Below are 14532 nucleotides of genomic sequence, written 5' to 3' on the forward strand. Positions count from 1 at the left end.
AAGACACATACTGATGGCAGTGATGCCTCCCACTCCCACACACAGTGAATACATAAAATACATGTATCAGTCGTTCACACACATACACACATACATACATACATACATACATACATACATACATACATACATACATACATACATACATACATACATTACATACATACATACGTACATGTACGTACGTATGTACATACATACATACATACATACATACATACATACATACATACATACATACATACATACATACATACATACATACAGTCCATCCATGATCCATCCACACATGCACGCACATACACGCACTCATGCATGCACACACATACATACACATACACACACACACACACACACACACACACACACACACACACACACACACACACACACATACATACACACACACACACACATACACACACACATAAATAATGTTACTGATCACATAAAGATACCGGTAAACACAAAGAAAATAAAAATTAATGAGGTACAATGTATGGAAGATAATCACATTAATTATCCCTAATACATTGATGTCATTGCACATATCCAATATCATTTGTTTTGGTGTAGTGTGGATATAGATAATCAGCATTAATCTAGATATGTTAACACTCAGAACTGTCAGAAGGTAATTTGTCACCACAAAAAAGCAATGCAGATGTGTCCACAGTTCTAAAACAGAACCTTTCCACTGTATTAAGCTGCAACAACATGTCACACAGTGTGTGTGTTATAAAGAGTAGTGCACAAAGTAGTTCAAGTATTTCTGTGATTTAAATCCCCTCTGAATGAAAAGAAAGTTACACATTTCAACAATAGTTGAACACATAAAAGGAAGAGGAATGGCCATATGTGACATTATATTTTGTATATCAAAAGGATTTATGCTACAGTTGTAAGTGTATTTCTGGTGCATGTACACACTTATGTGTCCTGCTGTCGCGTGGACAACCAGAATGAATGAATGAATGAATTGACCGTAAATGAATCAATATACAGTCATCGTGGTTGCCATAGTGATGTGGTTACCATAGTAACAAAGTTTATGTACTATGCATGATGATTGTATGATGTAATTCTACCAACTCATTGAAAGCCTGTATACCCAGAAATACTTGCAAGTAAACCATAACTATGACGTGTAGATATAATTTTATGTATAAAAATGTTGTTCAACAACTGTCGCTTTATTAATGATGACACTTTATGTGACATGTTTTTGAGTGCTTTTGCATTATTGAATTGAATTGAACTTTCTTCCAAAAAATTTGAACATAAAAATACATTATGCAATCTTTACAGTAACATTATGTAAAAAATTTCTGGTAAGGACCATGGAAATAGTTCCATAGGTGCTAATCAAAGTCCATGGACCAGACAGTTTGTTTGAACCTATCACACAACTGTGATTGAAAAATACAAAATATTGTATTTAGAGTTGTGGAGATATTTTGAGATAGTTTGTTCCCTGCTTTATATGTTAGCAAGGATATCATATATGTATGCAAGAAACAGAATATTCCCTTGTTCTAGTCTACAATGTACATGTATACATACATGTACATTGTTCTTGATGTACATTGTACAACACTCAGCCGTGTCTCATTCACAAGACGAGAGCAACTGGGGGGACTCCTGGAGTAACGACTTGAACAGTCAGGAACAATTACTCACACAGACCCTACAGTACAGGTGCTGGGTGATTCCGGGAAAGCCATGCCAGTTCAGCGGTGACATGATATCGAGCATGCAACATAGGTCATAGCCCTGTCATGTAGTCCCAAACAGAATGGATTTCTGTAGAAATGTGACATTGTGGTTATGTGTGTACTATTTGTCTGCATGAAACGAAATCATTAGGAGCACTTTCCAGTGCAAAGGAAATTTTTTTTTTTTTAAAAGAAAGAGAAAAAGACCTAGGTGTAGAGTTACAGTACTCATAATATTTATCACTATTTTTTACAGGCAGAGTCAGGGTATGGATCAGAGAGCAGCCTACGTCGACAAGGTTCTATGTTATCATTGACGTCAGGAACTAGTCTAGCATCTCAGTCATCATTCAAGGTACGTATGGGGTATATAGCTAAATATCAGTAGGTAAGTTCTTTGCTGGGGATAGTATGTGAAGTGTAGAGAAAAGGTTGAGTAGCTAAGTATTCTCTTGTATTACCGTATGTCAAATGCTGGTGACAGAGCTCAAATTGTACTTGTACACTTGATAGTCAGATTTTGCCAAGTTTCAGCTACATTTTTCTATTGATTTTCATTGGTCTGACAGACTATCATCACCGTATGAATGTGGAAGTTTGATAATCTTCATGCCTTGGATTACTTCTAATTTCAAATCCTGTGATGGTGTACTAATTCTTTATGTAGTCCATTACCAGATGTTCAAATCAAACTCGAGTATAACATTAACTAAAAAAATGTCCATTACTTGATCCATGTCACCCTTGCTTTGAATGCTAGTTCCTCAGCACTTCACAATCATTTATTTTATATGCAGTATAGTATGTATTTAAGTTCTGATGAGGACAGGACTATATACATAATATATACTAAGAACTCTAATGAATTGAAATGTTCCAAGTCAGCCTTCCAATCCCAAGACAAATGTTTTCAGCAACATTTAGATATGGTTATAAGATCTTTATCAAGCAGTATGTGACACTGCCAACAGGCATATCATGTGTGTCAGAATAATACTCACTAACTGAAATAGAATATACAAGTTACAACGTGTGTGTGTGTGTGTGTGTGTGTGTGTGTGTGTGTGTGTGTGTGTGTATGTGTGTGTATGTGTGTGTATGTGTTGTGTATGTATGTGTATGTGTGCGTGCGTGCGTGTGTGTGTGTGTGTGTGTGTGTGTGTGTGTGTATGTGTGTGTGTGTGTGCGTGTATGCATGCGTGCATGTGTGTGCTAATACTACTGGATACACACACCATACCCACCACCCCAGTAAAAGGTTTTAAAAATCCTGTTATTGATTTTGTTGTCAGGATAGTTATGTATTAGATCAAACATATTCTATTTGAGTACATTGTTAGTAAGTCACACCTGACATTTGTCACATATCCACTTATAAAAAGATATTACGGTGTCATGAAAAATTGATTTTTACAAAGAGATACACGGAAATTGAAGTGAATAAGTGAAGACATTTTTCTGTACCCCAAGGATCCTGCTGTGCTATTTTCATTTTTTTTTATACAAGTTAATCATCTCAGACAATTACTGTACAGCAAGACACCTGCCAGAGTTGATAAAAGGAAGACTGTCTTGAATATGTTGCCACACTCGGAGAAAAATAAAAGTAACAAGCACATAAGTGGCCACACTAGTTCTATGATGTTGATTACAAAAGAAAGACTGTTATGAGTATGGAAAATATACTGTTTAAGGTTACAAGAATCAATAGGATAGTATAGTATAGTTACTATGGAACGGTTAGTTAGAAACGAAAGCGATATTTCAGTCCATCTACTGTGGACATTGATTATGTAAAATCAAGATCCATAGTAGACACACTCCTAATCTGCTGCAAACCACTGCTTTGACATACTCCTAAGCTGTTATGAACCACTGCTTTGGCTCACAAGTTTTACTTATAAAGTGCTTTGCTACCTATATCTGTGCATGACCTGGTCATTTCTTATGAGTTATTGTTCACTTCAGCATTTTATAAAAAATTTTTTTAAAAAAAAGACATTTCGAAATGCCACATTTGTTTCTGGTTTACCTTTCCAAAGTAATTATATTGTACTGTCCTGTTCATGAATATCTTTCCATACTTTGAGGAAGATAAAAGTAATGAACAAATAAATGATCACAGTTAGTACATGTAGCTGCACACTCTGCTTATAACATGTACTTTTTGTAGACACTGAAATATTGTCACTTTGGAATAAATTTGAAATGATTACAGCATTTCAATCCATCAAACCGTGGACCTTGATCACGATATATTTTCTAGTAGACTAGACGTCCTGTAATGTTTTGTAATTACCGCTTTGACTCTTTGACATTTGAGAAATGTGATTTAACTCTTTATTTTTAGGATGGGAATTTATAGGGGGGAAAAAAAGCAAAATGTATGAAATGAGGACGGAAAGATTAAAGTAGGACAAACTGAGTTAATAAATATTTCCTCACGAGTAAATACTTACTTAGAACCATGATTAAGCTATTCTAATATGAGGTTAAATGTATACTTTCCTTGACATCACAATTGTCTTCTAGCATTGTTAGAACAGTTGATTGCATAGTATTTATTTATTTATTTATTTATTTATTTATTTATTCAACACAAAAATCACTACAGGAGCTGTCTTATGATTGCCAAGTTAAATAAAACTAAAAGAAATTAGATAAGAAAAATAAATACATGTACAAGGTAAAAGACAACAGAATACAAAATATGAAAATGAAAAACACATAGTAGATGTTTCCTCAACATTTTATTACATGTATTAAAAAATTACATTATTGAATTGTTCATAGGTTATGTCTTGCAGTGTTTTTGCCATCCTTCTTGTTCTATTTTGACCCTCAAGCATGAGGTAAAAGCTGTTGCAGGTATCAAGAATTAATGTATACTTAGAATGCAATGTGCTTATTTAAGTTAGTTACCAAAGTCGTTTATATTGCTCAATATTTTCGAGTAAAATCTCACTACTTGAATTATGTAAAAGGTGATTTATTTTTTTTATAAATCTGAAGTTTTAGTCACCGTGAATAGTATGTGTACATAATACACGTGGAATTATAATAAACGGCGCCAGGAAGACTCCACTACTTCAGGGATTCTGACTGACATTTCTGAGTTATGTGTTTCCTTTGCAGAAAGGACGAGGCCTTCGGGAAAAGCTAGCAGAAATGGAAACATTCCGTGACATTCTGTGTAGACAAGTGGATACACTACAGACATACTTTGATGGGTGTGCTGAAAACACACTGTCAGAGGATGATCCTAGAACGAAATGGAATCACGATGATATGAGTAAGTCTGCAAAATATGAAAATAGATTTATATTGCTCAATATTTATATTTTAATGAAATTATAGATTGACCAAGGAATATGAAAATTATGATATGTATTTTTAAAGTAATATTATAATTATTCTGGAATTTACATCCGTAAAAAAGTTTATATCTATAGCCAAGTCCTGTTATTGGTAGCCCAGAGACTGATATTGGTGTTACTATCTCAAGGAGCTCTCTGCACCAAGTAGAGATGGTAACACCAAAAAAGTCTCTATGTTAAGTCATGTGCCACATTAGTGGCCATAGTTTTACGGTCATCCTCTTCTGTAAATGAAACCATTGACATGGGCCCAGGCAGTGGACACCAATACTAAACATAATCTTATTCTTAATGTAACCATAGTAACAAATTATAATCAAAGACGACCAGTTTATGCCTGCTTTTGTTTTTGTATGTTTCAACTTGTAAGCTATTTTGTGTTAGTTTTCTGACAACAGCTAAGTTTTACAGTATGTAGAATTTTCAGTTGATTTCTCATTTTAAAAAATGAATGAACGAGGTTGATGTCAGGTCGACAGCAAGTAGGTTGTACAGGATTTGGGCTCAGGACTGGCACTGCCCACACTACCGTCAATTCATATAAAAAAGCTTTATGAGTTCTATCATATACATTCTTGATGATATGGGAAACCAATATTGTGGTTGTACAGAATTAGGGCAGGGAGTGGAACTGGCACCGCCTGACACTCCTGTGAACTTAGATCCAACAAGCTGTAATAGTTTTATCATATATATATATTCTTGATATCAAAAAACAAATATTTTGCAAAATATGTAGAATGTACTTTGTACTAATCATTGTACATGGGTTAAAAGGTTGAAAAACCTGAAGATGATTTTGTAGATTTAAATTTGGAGCATACACACACACACACACACACACACACACACACACACACACACACACACACACACACACACACACACACACACACACACACACACACACACACACACACACACACACACACACACACACACACACACAGACAATTATTTGTCAAATGTCGAAAGAAAACAAAACTGACCTATCAGGGTGAGGAAAAGGAATTAGTTAAGTAAATACACCAGCAATGAAGAGTAAATAAAACAAAACTTTAAACTCCTGGCTGGAGCATAAAAATAGTTTGTTCAAACTAGTTGAGTTTGTGGCCCAAGGAAAACATATACAGTGATAAATACATATAACATTTTTTTTTAATTTAAACACGCTATAAACCATATACATGAAGTGCAATGTCTTAATACAAATAATCACATTAATTTACACCTGTTGAATATATAGAAGGGGCAAACAAGTTGTTTGGTTGTGTTCCAGATTTGGACAAAAGGTAAAACAGAAAATTATACCCAACCACAGAGTGTGATCTTTTCACAACACATAACTTTTAGTTCAGAATGGGGTTAACTTTCAGTTCACAATGGGGTGAATTTAATGTCTATGAAAATAAAGGAGTTCATATAATGACCAGTGGGGTGAATGTACTAGCTATGACAACAAGGGTGTGGAAAGCCAGTCTGGCATGATTATGTTACCAATATCAAACGCCACAATTTGTAGTATCACTGTGTTGTTGTTGTTGTTTTTTCAGTGGATGAAAACGAAGAGGATGTTGACAGTGAAGACTTTCTGACTCCAAGAGTTGATAACATCAATCTCACTAATGAAAATGGACACAAAGAAAAAAGTAAGTGCAATAGGCTAGTGTTTTGTTTATTAAGGTCTAAACAAACATCGTTTTTCGTCTGATAGGATGAGGTAAATTGTGAAAAATAGAAAGATTGGTTTCAGCAGTAGTTACAAGGAAGTAACAAAGATATGTAAGAACTGATTAAAAGTAATGGTGCTTCTAATCACTTAAATGTCTGGGAAAATGTAGGACGTGTAACTTTGCACAATGGCTGATGTCTGTCAAGCAAATGGTAATTCAAAAGTGTAGAGTAATAGAAAGAAAGTACAAAGAAAGTACATTTAAGTACCGATGTACTCTCAGAACAGAGAGACGTATGTAACTTCTATCTGTTGCCAAAGTTACGTGTTTTAGCCAGAAGAATGACAATTCACATTTCACTGCAGAACCTACCACATGAGGGCGCTGTCCTTCAGTTGCTGGGTAACCATGAGTAGGAATTAAATTTAGTCCATTAAATCTGTGTTTATTGATGAGGAAATTGATGTAATTATTTTATGACTCTACGCTTTTAAAGTAAACTGATTTTCCATATTTCAAATTAGTTATTTGAATTTGATAACATTCTTCATTGATTTTTTTTTGCAGCATTATCTCAGATATGATTTAATTTGTTAATATTATTTTGTCATTTCTTTGTAGCATTTTCTTATCCAGGAGGTGATGTGGGAGTGGACTTTAAGGGTGAAGCCTTCACTTTCAAAGCCACAACAGCTGGTATTATTGCTACTCTCTCACATTGTATCGATTTAATGAGACAACGAGAAGACCAGTGGCAGAGAAGGCTTGAAAAGGTATTTTGTGAAATCTCTTGCTGTCCTTTTACAGTGTATCCTTTGATACATACAATGTATGGTTATTTCAAAATAATATTTTCTATCAAATTGACGTTGTATTTGAACTCGAGAAGAACGGATTTTGTTTTTAATCGGGTAATAATTATGAGCACCTTGAGCTCTCAGGAGGAAAGATGCATTATAAATTCGTATTATTATCATTATTATATTAAACTTTCCCTCAGATAAAGTAGGAAAAAAAAACTTCAAAATTTCCTAACATTGAGAGATTTAGAGACAAAAATGGAAAACAAACTGAACTGCTATGTTTGTTTTGAAAGTACTCGGTGATAATGTCTTTGTTTCGTATCTCTTAGGAACAAGAACGTAGGAAAAGAGCGGAGGAGCTGTATAAGAATGCTATGGGTGAATTAAAAAGGAAGGTCAATTTTGGGGGTCCTGACTATGAGGTATGTTATGACTCTAAAAAAAATTATGTGGTTCCGATTACGCTCAATTTTAGAATAGGTGGGATAGGTAGATTTTGATTTTTTTTTCATGTGTCTAGTTCAGGTAGTTATGTTTTCCATTGTTTTCCATATGGTCTCACTGTTATTGGTTTCTTCCCATCAGATGTACAGCCATTACAGATTGGAAGAACAGTTATATATTGTCTTTTTAAGTTGACGTCTGTGTCTGCATCAAATATTTCTTGCGAGACTCCAGTTTTCATGATTTAATTTTTTTTTCTTTGATTAAGTAAAAAAAAAGTTTAAGGTTGGCAGTGAAAAACTAGGTGGGAGTCAGGTAACTGGAACCAAAAACCAAACAATTTTTGTTTGGGCTAAATTAATTAATTGTTATTTGGTATATTGGACTCGGGGGACCTCCCAACTGTAACTGGAGTCCTGGATGATGTTAATATTCATGAGCTAATTAATATTCATGATATAATTAGCATAACAGTAAATAAATAGTAATGAAGAGAAACAAAGGGGTGCTGTATATGACTTTCACACATGTATAACCACAGGGAGAATGACACTTTGAAACAATGAACAGGAAGATAGTCAAAGCTGGCCTGAAGTCCTTCTGTAGACACCTGTGGTTATGTACATGTAAGTTAACACATCTGAGGAGAATGGTATATTGAAACAATGAGCAGAAAGATATTCAAAGCTGGCCTTCTGTAGACACCCTGTGGTTATATATGTGTGAAAGTCATGTAACTTACATGTATTTTCAATGGCAGGTGTGATGATTAGTATTTATATAATGCACTTAGTAACATCCAAGAATAATAGAATGTTTGTAGTGGATGGCAGTTTTTTAGTGCTGGCTATTTTAGATGAATGCCGAAAGGCGCCCACTGCGAACCATTGTGAGGATGTGATTAGATCTGTGATTGGTTCTTGTACATCATGTGTGTGATGAATCATGTTGTTGTGACAAGGTCAAATAATGTAATTAGTATGACAAATGTTTGACAACTAATCACTTCATTAAATATCACGACATTTTTATCAGTTGAGCAGGTTAGATGGATCTCAAAAAAATTGAACCATGACATCAAAATGTATGTTAGATTGAAACATCATTGATTTCACAAATTGGCAGAGAGAAGTAAACTTCAAATAGATATATTTGTGACATTGAACCTAATGTTGGATACAATATTACTTTTAAAAGTGGCTATATGGATGAGGATTTGGTCTTTAGTTTGCATTTTTAACCTATAAAACAATTTTATCATGGCGTCCTATTTGAAAAATGAATGTGAAACAACATTGACCAAGGCATTGTTTGTAACATTGCAAAACTTTTTTTTAAAATGTGTAAAAAGTGTGTTATTGTACATATCTATTAATCTTTTGCAATGTCCTGAGTTACAAACAAGGACTTGGCATATGTTGTTTGACATTGATTTTTCAAGTAGGAAAGCCATGATAAAATCATTTTATACATTAAAAATCCAAAATAAATACTAAATCCTCATCTACATACTAGCCACTTTAAATCAATAGACAAGTGACTTAGAAACCAACGTCAGTTGATTTCTGTTCGACTATGATACTTACCTGTTGGCAAAATACTGATGGGTAACCCGCATTAATTCCTCCAATCCATGCCAAGAAATTTTTGGCCCCGCCCCCTCCACCATACCTGGCTCCATATTTGGTTAGCTTAGTCTCCCGCCTAAGTGGCAGTTAGCGCATGCGTACTTGTGTCTTTTATCGCATGGCGTACAAGTGTGTAGACGGATATTGAATTTGTCTTCAAGTACCTACCTCCAATTCCATTATACACACTGGTTTTTCCACTTGGTTGGCTCTTTGGTTACCCTAAAGATCCTAGGATTACAGCTAAGTGTCGATTTATTGTCTCTCTCTTTGCGATTGAGATTTGTTGTGTGTTTTTCTTCTCCGTGCAGACGTCCCTTATATACGGACGTCATTGCCTTACCGTGTTGTTGTTTTTTCAGTCATTCGTTTCGTCATGACTAAACCTAAGAAGAGAGGTGTGTGTGGTCATGACATGCCTAAGCAGGATTGTCATTCTGTTTGTCTGTCTTGTCGAACGTGTTCGCAGTCCAAACCCTGTGAAGTTTGTTCTAGTTGGTCCGATGAAAATTGGCGTAAACTAGGTAAACAGTCAGACAAACAACGGTCATCTAAGCCGAGTGCTTCTGTCACTACTCCTGCGAGTGTACGGTCTTCGACTTTAACGGTAAGTTCTTCTGTCACAGCGGAACCGAAGTCAGGTAAGCTTTCTTCTAGTTCTGTTGTTTTAAACCGTCCTTTTCAGGACGAACTGGGTAGTAGTGCTAGTGGTATGCGGTCCTCTCTCGGAGAGGGCTCGACGACCGTAGACACTATACAGCTATCACCCCCTAGTAACGTTCCTCGAGTAGCGGTCACTTCTCCCTCTCCCCTGGGGGAAGGGTTGAGTGTACTTGACGAGTCGTCACAGCACTGTGATTCTAATCGTCATAAGGCTACGAGTATTTCCGAGTCGAACGCTGGTCCAACTCGTTCAGTCGGTCGAGAGATCTCCTGTACTGACGTAACCGGACCTGGTGTAGCTACTACCCACGTACCTCCTCGCTTTCCAGTCTCAGGCTCACCAGCTAATCGGACTGATTGTATTGAGGGTACGCAGACTGGTTTACATACCAATCTGGGTAATTTTTCGAGGGTCGATCAGAGTATGAATCGTCCTCAAATTGCCAATTCTAGTGATGTCAGTTCTAGACCAACGTTGTCTGCTGGGCAGAGAATACAGCGTGGTCTGGACGATTCCACTTTGTATAGGGGTGCGAGGGTTTATCCCCCTCAAACCAGAGCTGAATTTCGGAATCCCCAGTTCATGCCTATGCCTACTGGTGGTGTTTTTTCTGATCCACAGCAATTTTCTGGTGACTTTGGTTTGCCTCCTGAGACACCATGGGGTGTTTTTAATCCTCAGGTTGGTTGGCCACAGCAGTATTGGCAGTACCCCTGGCCATCCCTCCCTCCTTATTACAGGGCTGAGGGTGCAAGGCCTACTGATAGGAGGACACAGCATGATTTCATGTCTCCTACTAGGGATTCTCCCTCTCGTTCTCGCAGACGTTTCAGAACGCAGAGGTCAAGAGACAGTTCCCCTTCGAACCAACGGTCTCCGGTCCCTAGAGGGCGGAGTTTCCGTTCACGTTCAAAATCTTCTTCGTCCTCCAAGTCGAGTGAGAGTAACCGTTCGAGGTCACGTTCTTCTGAACGTTTTGATCGGTACTCCAGTGAGAGGTCACCCAGGCGTGAACCCAGTCGACAGGAGGTCTCCCCAGTTCGATCTAAGCGTCGAGCCAGGAGAGACATAGACGAAATGTCATTAAAGGCTCCCAGTGATGCCTCCTTTGGGGGAAATGAACCAGATACCCCCAGTGTAGTGGGCACTTTGCGTTCAACTTCCCCTACTCGTGATGAGGAGTTCTCCTTCCACGAGTGCATTCAATGGGTTTACAATCGGTACCCAGACCGTTGTCCTAAGCCACCGCCAGCTCCCACTATGAAGTCGGAGTTTTGCATGGCTTTTGAAGAAATGGAAAAGTCTCAACCGGTCAAGGAACCGTCTACTCTTCCACTTTCTTCCATGTACTCAGGTCAACTGGACAAAATAACGTCAGAAGTTTTAGGCGAGGGCAATAAAGCTGCTGCGTTAAAACCTGGTCATTTTCCATGGTTAAAAAGTCGGTCTCGTGCATACAAGACTCACACAACCGACCCATGGATTGGTTACCCCAGCCTAGACACTGATGCCGAGGCTGTGGATGCCAAAGCCAAAACTTTCAACTCCGTGTCTATCCCTGGTACTCAGTTAAAGCAGTTAGGGGAGATGCACGCAGAAAGTATTCGTGCATGTTCTGTCATGGATTGGTTTCTAGCCGTAGCAACGTCTGAACTACAGCAAGAAACCCCGGAGATGCCTAAGGTTCTGAGGCTATTGCGCATTGCAATGAAAGGCCTCTACCATGTCTCCGAATCTTCAGCGAGAGGACGGGCAGCACTTATTTTGATGGAGAGGGATGCCTTCCTGAAACGAGAGTCTAACTCGTTAACACAGGAACTGAAACAGGAAGCAAGAGGCTCCTCGTTTTCCACTTCCTCACTGTTTGCTGGTAATTTGACTTCCCTGGCCCAGCAGGCCAGCGAAGCAAAGCAGAGAGAGCGGTTAATGTGGGAGTCACCACGTACAACCTCTACTCCAGCAAGACCAAAGGATAACCGTACAAGTACTAACACGGTGCCTGCAAACAGAAATTTCCAAGGCAACAGGAGTAAATCTGGACAGTCTAGCAGAGGACGTCCACGTAGTAAACTGCGTAGTCAACGGGGTAGAGGCAAGCCTGGCCCCAACAAGCCCTTATTTAGCAAGAGCAGCTTTAAAAAACCGGGCTCTGACTCGCAGCAGCACTCCTGACTCTCCACTCGGCAACACGATACAGGAACTCCCCATTCCAAGACTGGATATTCCAGTGGGGGGCAGACTAAGCCACTTTGCAGATGCGTGGGATTCAGTCTCACAGGACAAATGGGTTTTGTCCACGGTAAGGGACGGTTATGTTCTGGAATTTGCCAGGCAACCGCCCCTCACTTCCATTCCGTTCGTAACCTCTCTACCAAGAGGCACGGAAAGACAAAGGGCACTCAAGGACGCGATCGAATCTCTTCTGGCCAAAAGGGCCATTCGAGAAATCGATCCAAGTACGTGTCAAATGGGATTTTACAGTCATCTTTTTCTAGTCCCGAAAAAGTCAGGCGGATGGCGGCCGATTCTCAATCTAACGGCACTGAATACGTTTCTTTCAGTACCAAGATTTCAGATGGAAACACCAAGAGCAGTTTTAGCCGCTGTCCGACCAAACGACTGGCTAGCGTCCATCGATCTAAAAGACGCCTATTTCCACATCCCTATCCACAATTCGTGTTGCCGGTTTCTTCGTTTTACGGTCCTAGACCGAACTTTCGAGTATACAGCACTCCCGTTTGGGCTAGCCACTGCTCCCCGGGTGTTCACCCGGGTGGTAGCGGCGCCAGTAGCCTGGTTACACCGACGGGCCACCCTTTTACATCCATATCTCGACGATTGGTTGATACGGGATGCACAAAGGGAGGTGTTACTCGAACGGATTCAACAGATATTGTTGTTAATCCTTTCTCTGGGTTTTATCCCCAGTTACGACAAGTCAGCTCTCATCCCAAGTCAGGATACAGTATTCGTGGGAATGAGATTGATTACACACAAGGGAATAGCTTGCCCTACCCAAGAACGGATAGACAAGCTACTCTCAGTCATTCTGAACCTATGGCCACTGAGACAGATAACAGCCAAACATTTTCTGTCTCTCCTGGGTTTAATGGTGTCCTTGATCGATATAGTACAATGGGCCAGACTCCGGATCAGGCCAATTCAGTTGTATCTTCTCGCCCTTTGGCGACCCAGTTCGCAACCAATCAGCACAATGGTTCCAATTCGTCCAGTGCTGAGGTTCCATTTAGAATGGTGGCTAGACCAGAGCAACCTTCTAAAAGGCAAGTCCATTTTGTACAGTCACACGGGTCTGTCCCTGTACACGGATGCGTTACAAGAGGGCTGGGGAGCTCACCTAGACAGTCAGATGACAGCAGGTGTCTGGAACCCCCAAGACAGCTCTCACCACATCAATTGGCTAGAGCTGAAGGCAGTTTTCCTAGCTCTGCAAGACTTCGAGATGCTAGTGACAGGGCACAGTGTTCTAGTCCACTCGGACAATACCACCGTAGTGGCGTACATAAACAAGCTAGGGGGAACCAGGTCTCCAACACTGTGTTACCTCTTATGGGACCTGATGTTGTGGTGCATAGACCGAAAGATCCTTCTGTCAGCACGTCATGTGCCAGGGAAGCTGAACGGCATTGCGGACGCTCTATCGCGTCGCAAGAGAGTTCTTCCTACAGAGTGGGCAATCCCTGTCAAGATTGCTCACCTTCTGTTTCTGCATTGGGGAGAACCGACTGTAGATCTGTTCGCCACCTTCATGAACAGAAAACTGCCTCTCTTTGTGTCTCCGATTCCAGATCCGAGAGCAATGGCAACCGACGCTCTGTCAATGTCTTGGAAAGGACTGAGCGCGTATGCATTTCCCCCCTTTGCACTTCTTCCAATTGTACTGAGGAAAATCCAAGAGGAGAGTTCCTCAGTCATTCTCGTAGCACCTCTGTGGCCAAACCGAAGTTGGTTCCCAGTATTGCTATCCCTTCTGGTAGACTTTCCAGTAGTTCTCCCAGATCAAGAGAACCTATTGTCTCAGGGAAGGGGTATTGTTCACCCCAACCCGAGCTTGTTCCACCTTCACGCGTTCAGATTATCGAACGATCCCTCCGTTCGCAGGGATTTTCTGAACAAGCTGCCTCAGTCATTGCCAGACCACAAAGAGACAGCACCCTCCATACCTATGGAGAAAAGTGGAAAAGATTCTCTGATTGGTGTCGTGGAG

At 39.4% G+C, this 14532-nt stretch overlaps 1 protein-coding gene across 1 annotated transcript in view; it reads left to right on the top strand.

The window, feature by feature from the left end:
- The window catches only part of LOC144443221 (ceramide transfer protein-like), a 39610-nt gene that overhangs the window by 10743 nt on the left and 14335 nt on the right, over window positions 1-14532 (top strand). Inside the window, exons 3-7 of the mRNA XM_078132636.1 lie at window positions 1972-2070; window positions 4851-5007; window positions 6646-6741; window positions 7387-7538; window positions 7898-7990. Of these exons, the coding sequence (XP_077988762.1) occupies window positions 1972-2070; window positions 4851-5007; window positions 6646-6741; window positions 7387-7538; window positions 7898-7990 (597 nt within the window). The remainder of the gene's footprint in view (window positions 1-1971; window positions 2071-4850; window positions 5008-6645; window positions 6742-7386; window positions 7539-7897; window positions 7991-14532) is intronic.

This window comes from Glandiceps talaboti, chromosome 12 (assembly GCF_964340395.1).
Source record: "Glandiceps talaboti chromosome 12, keGlaTala1.1, whole genome shotgun sequence".
In the NCBI taxonomy this organism is placed as follows: Eukaryota; Metazoa; Hemichordata; class Enteropneusta; family Spengelidae; genus Glandiceps; species Glandiceps talaboti.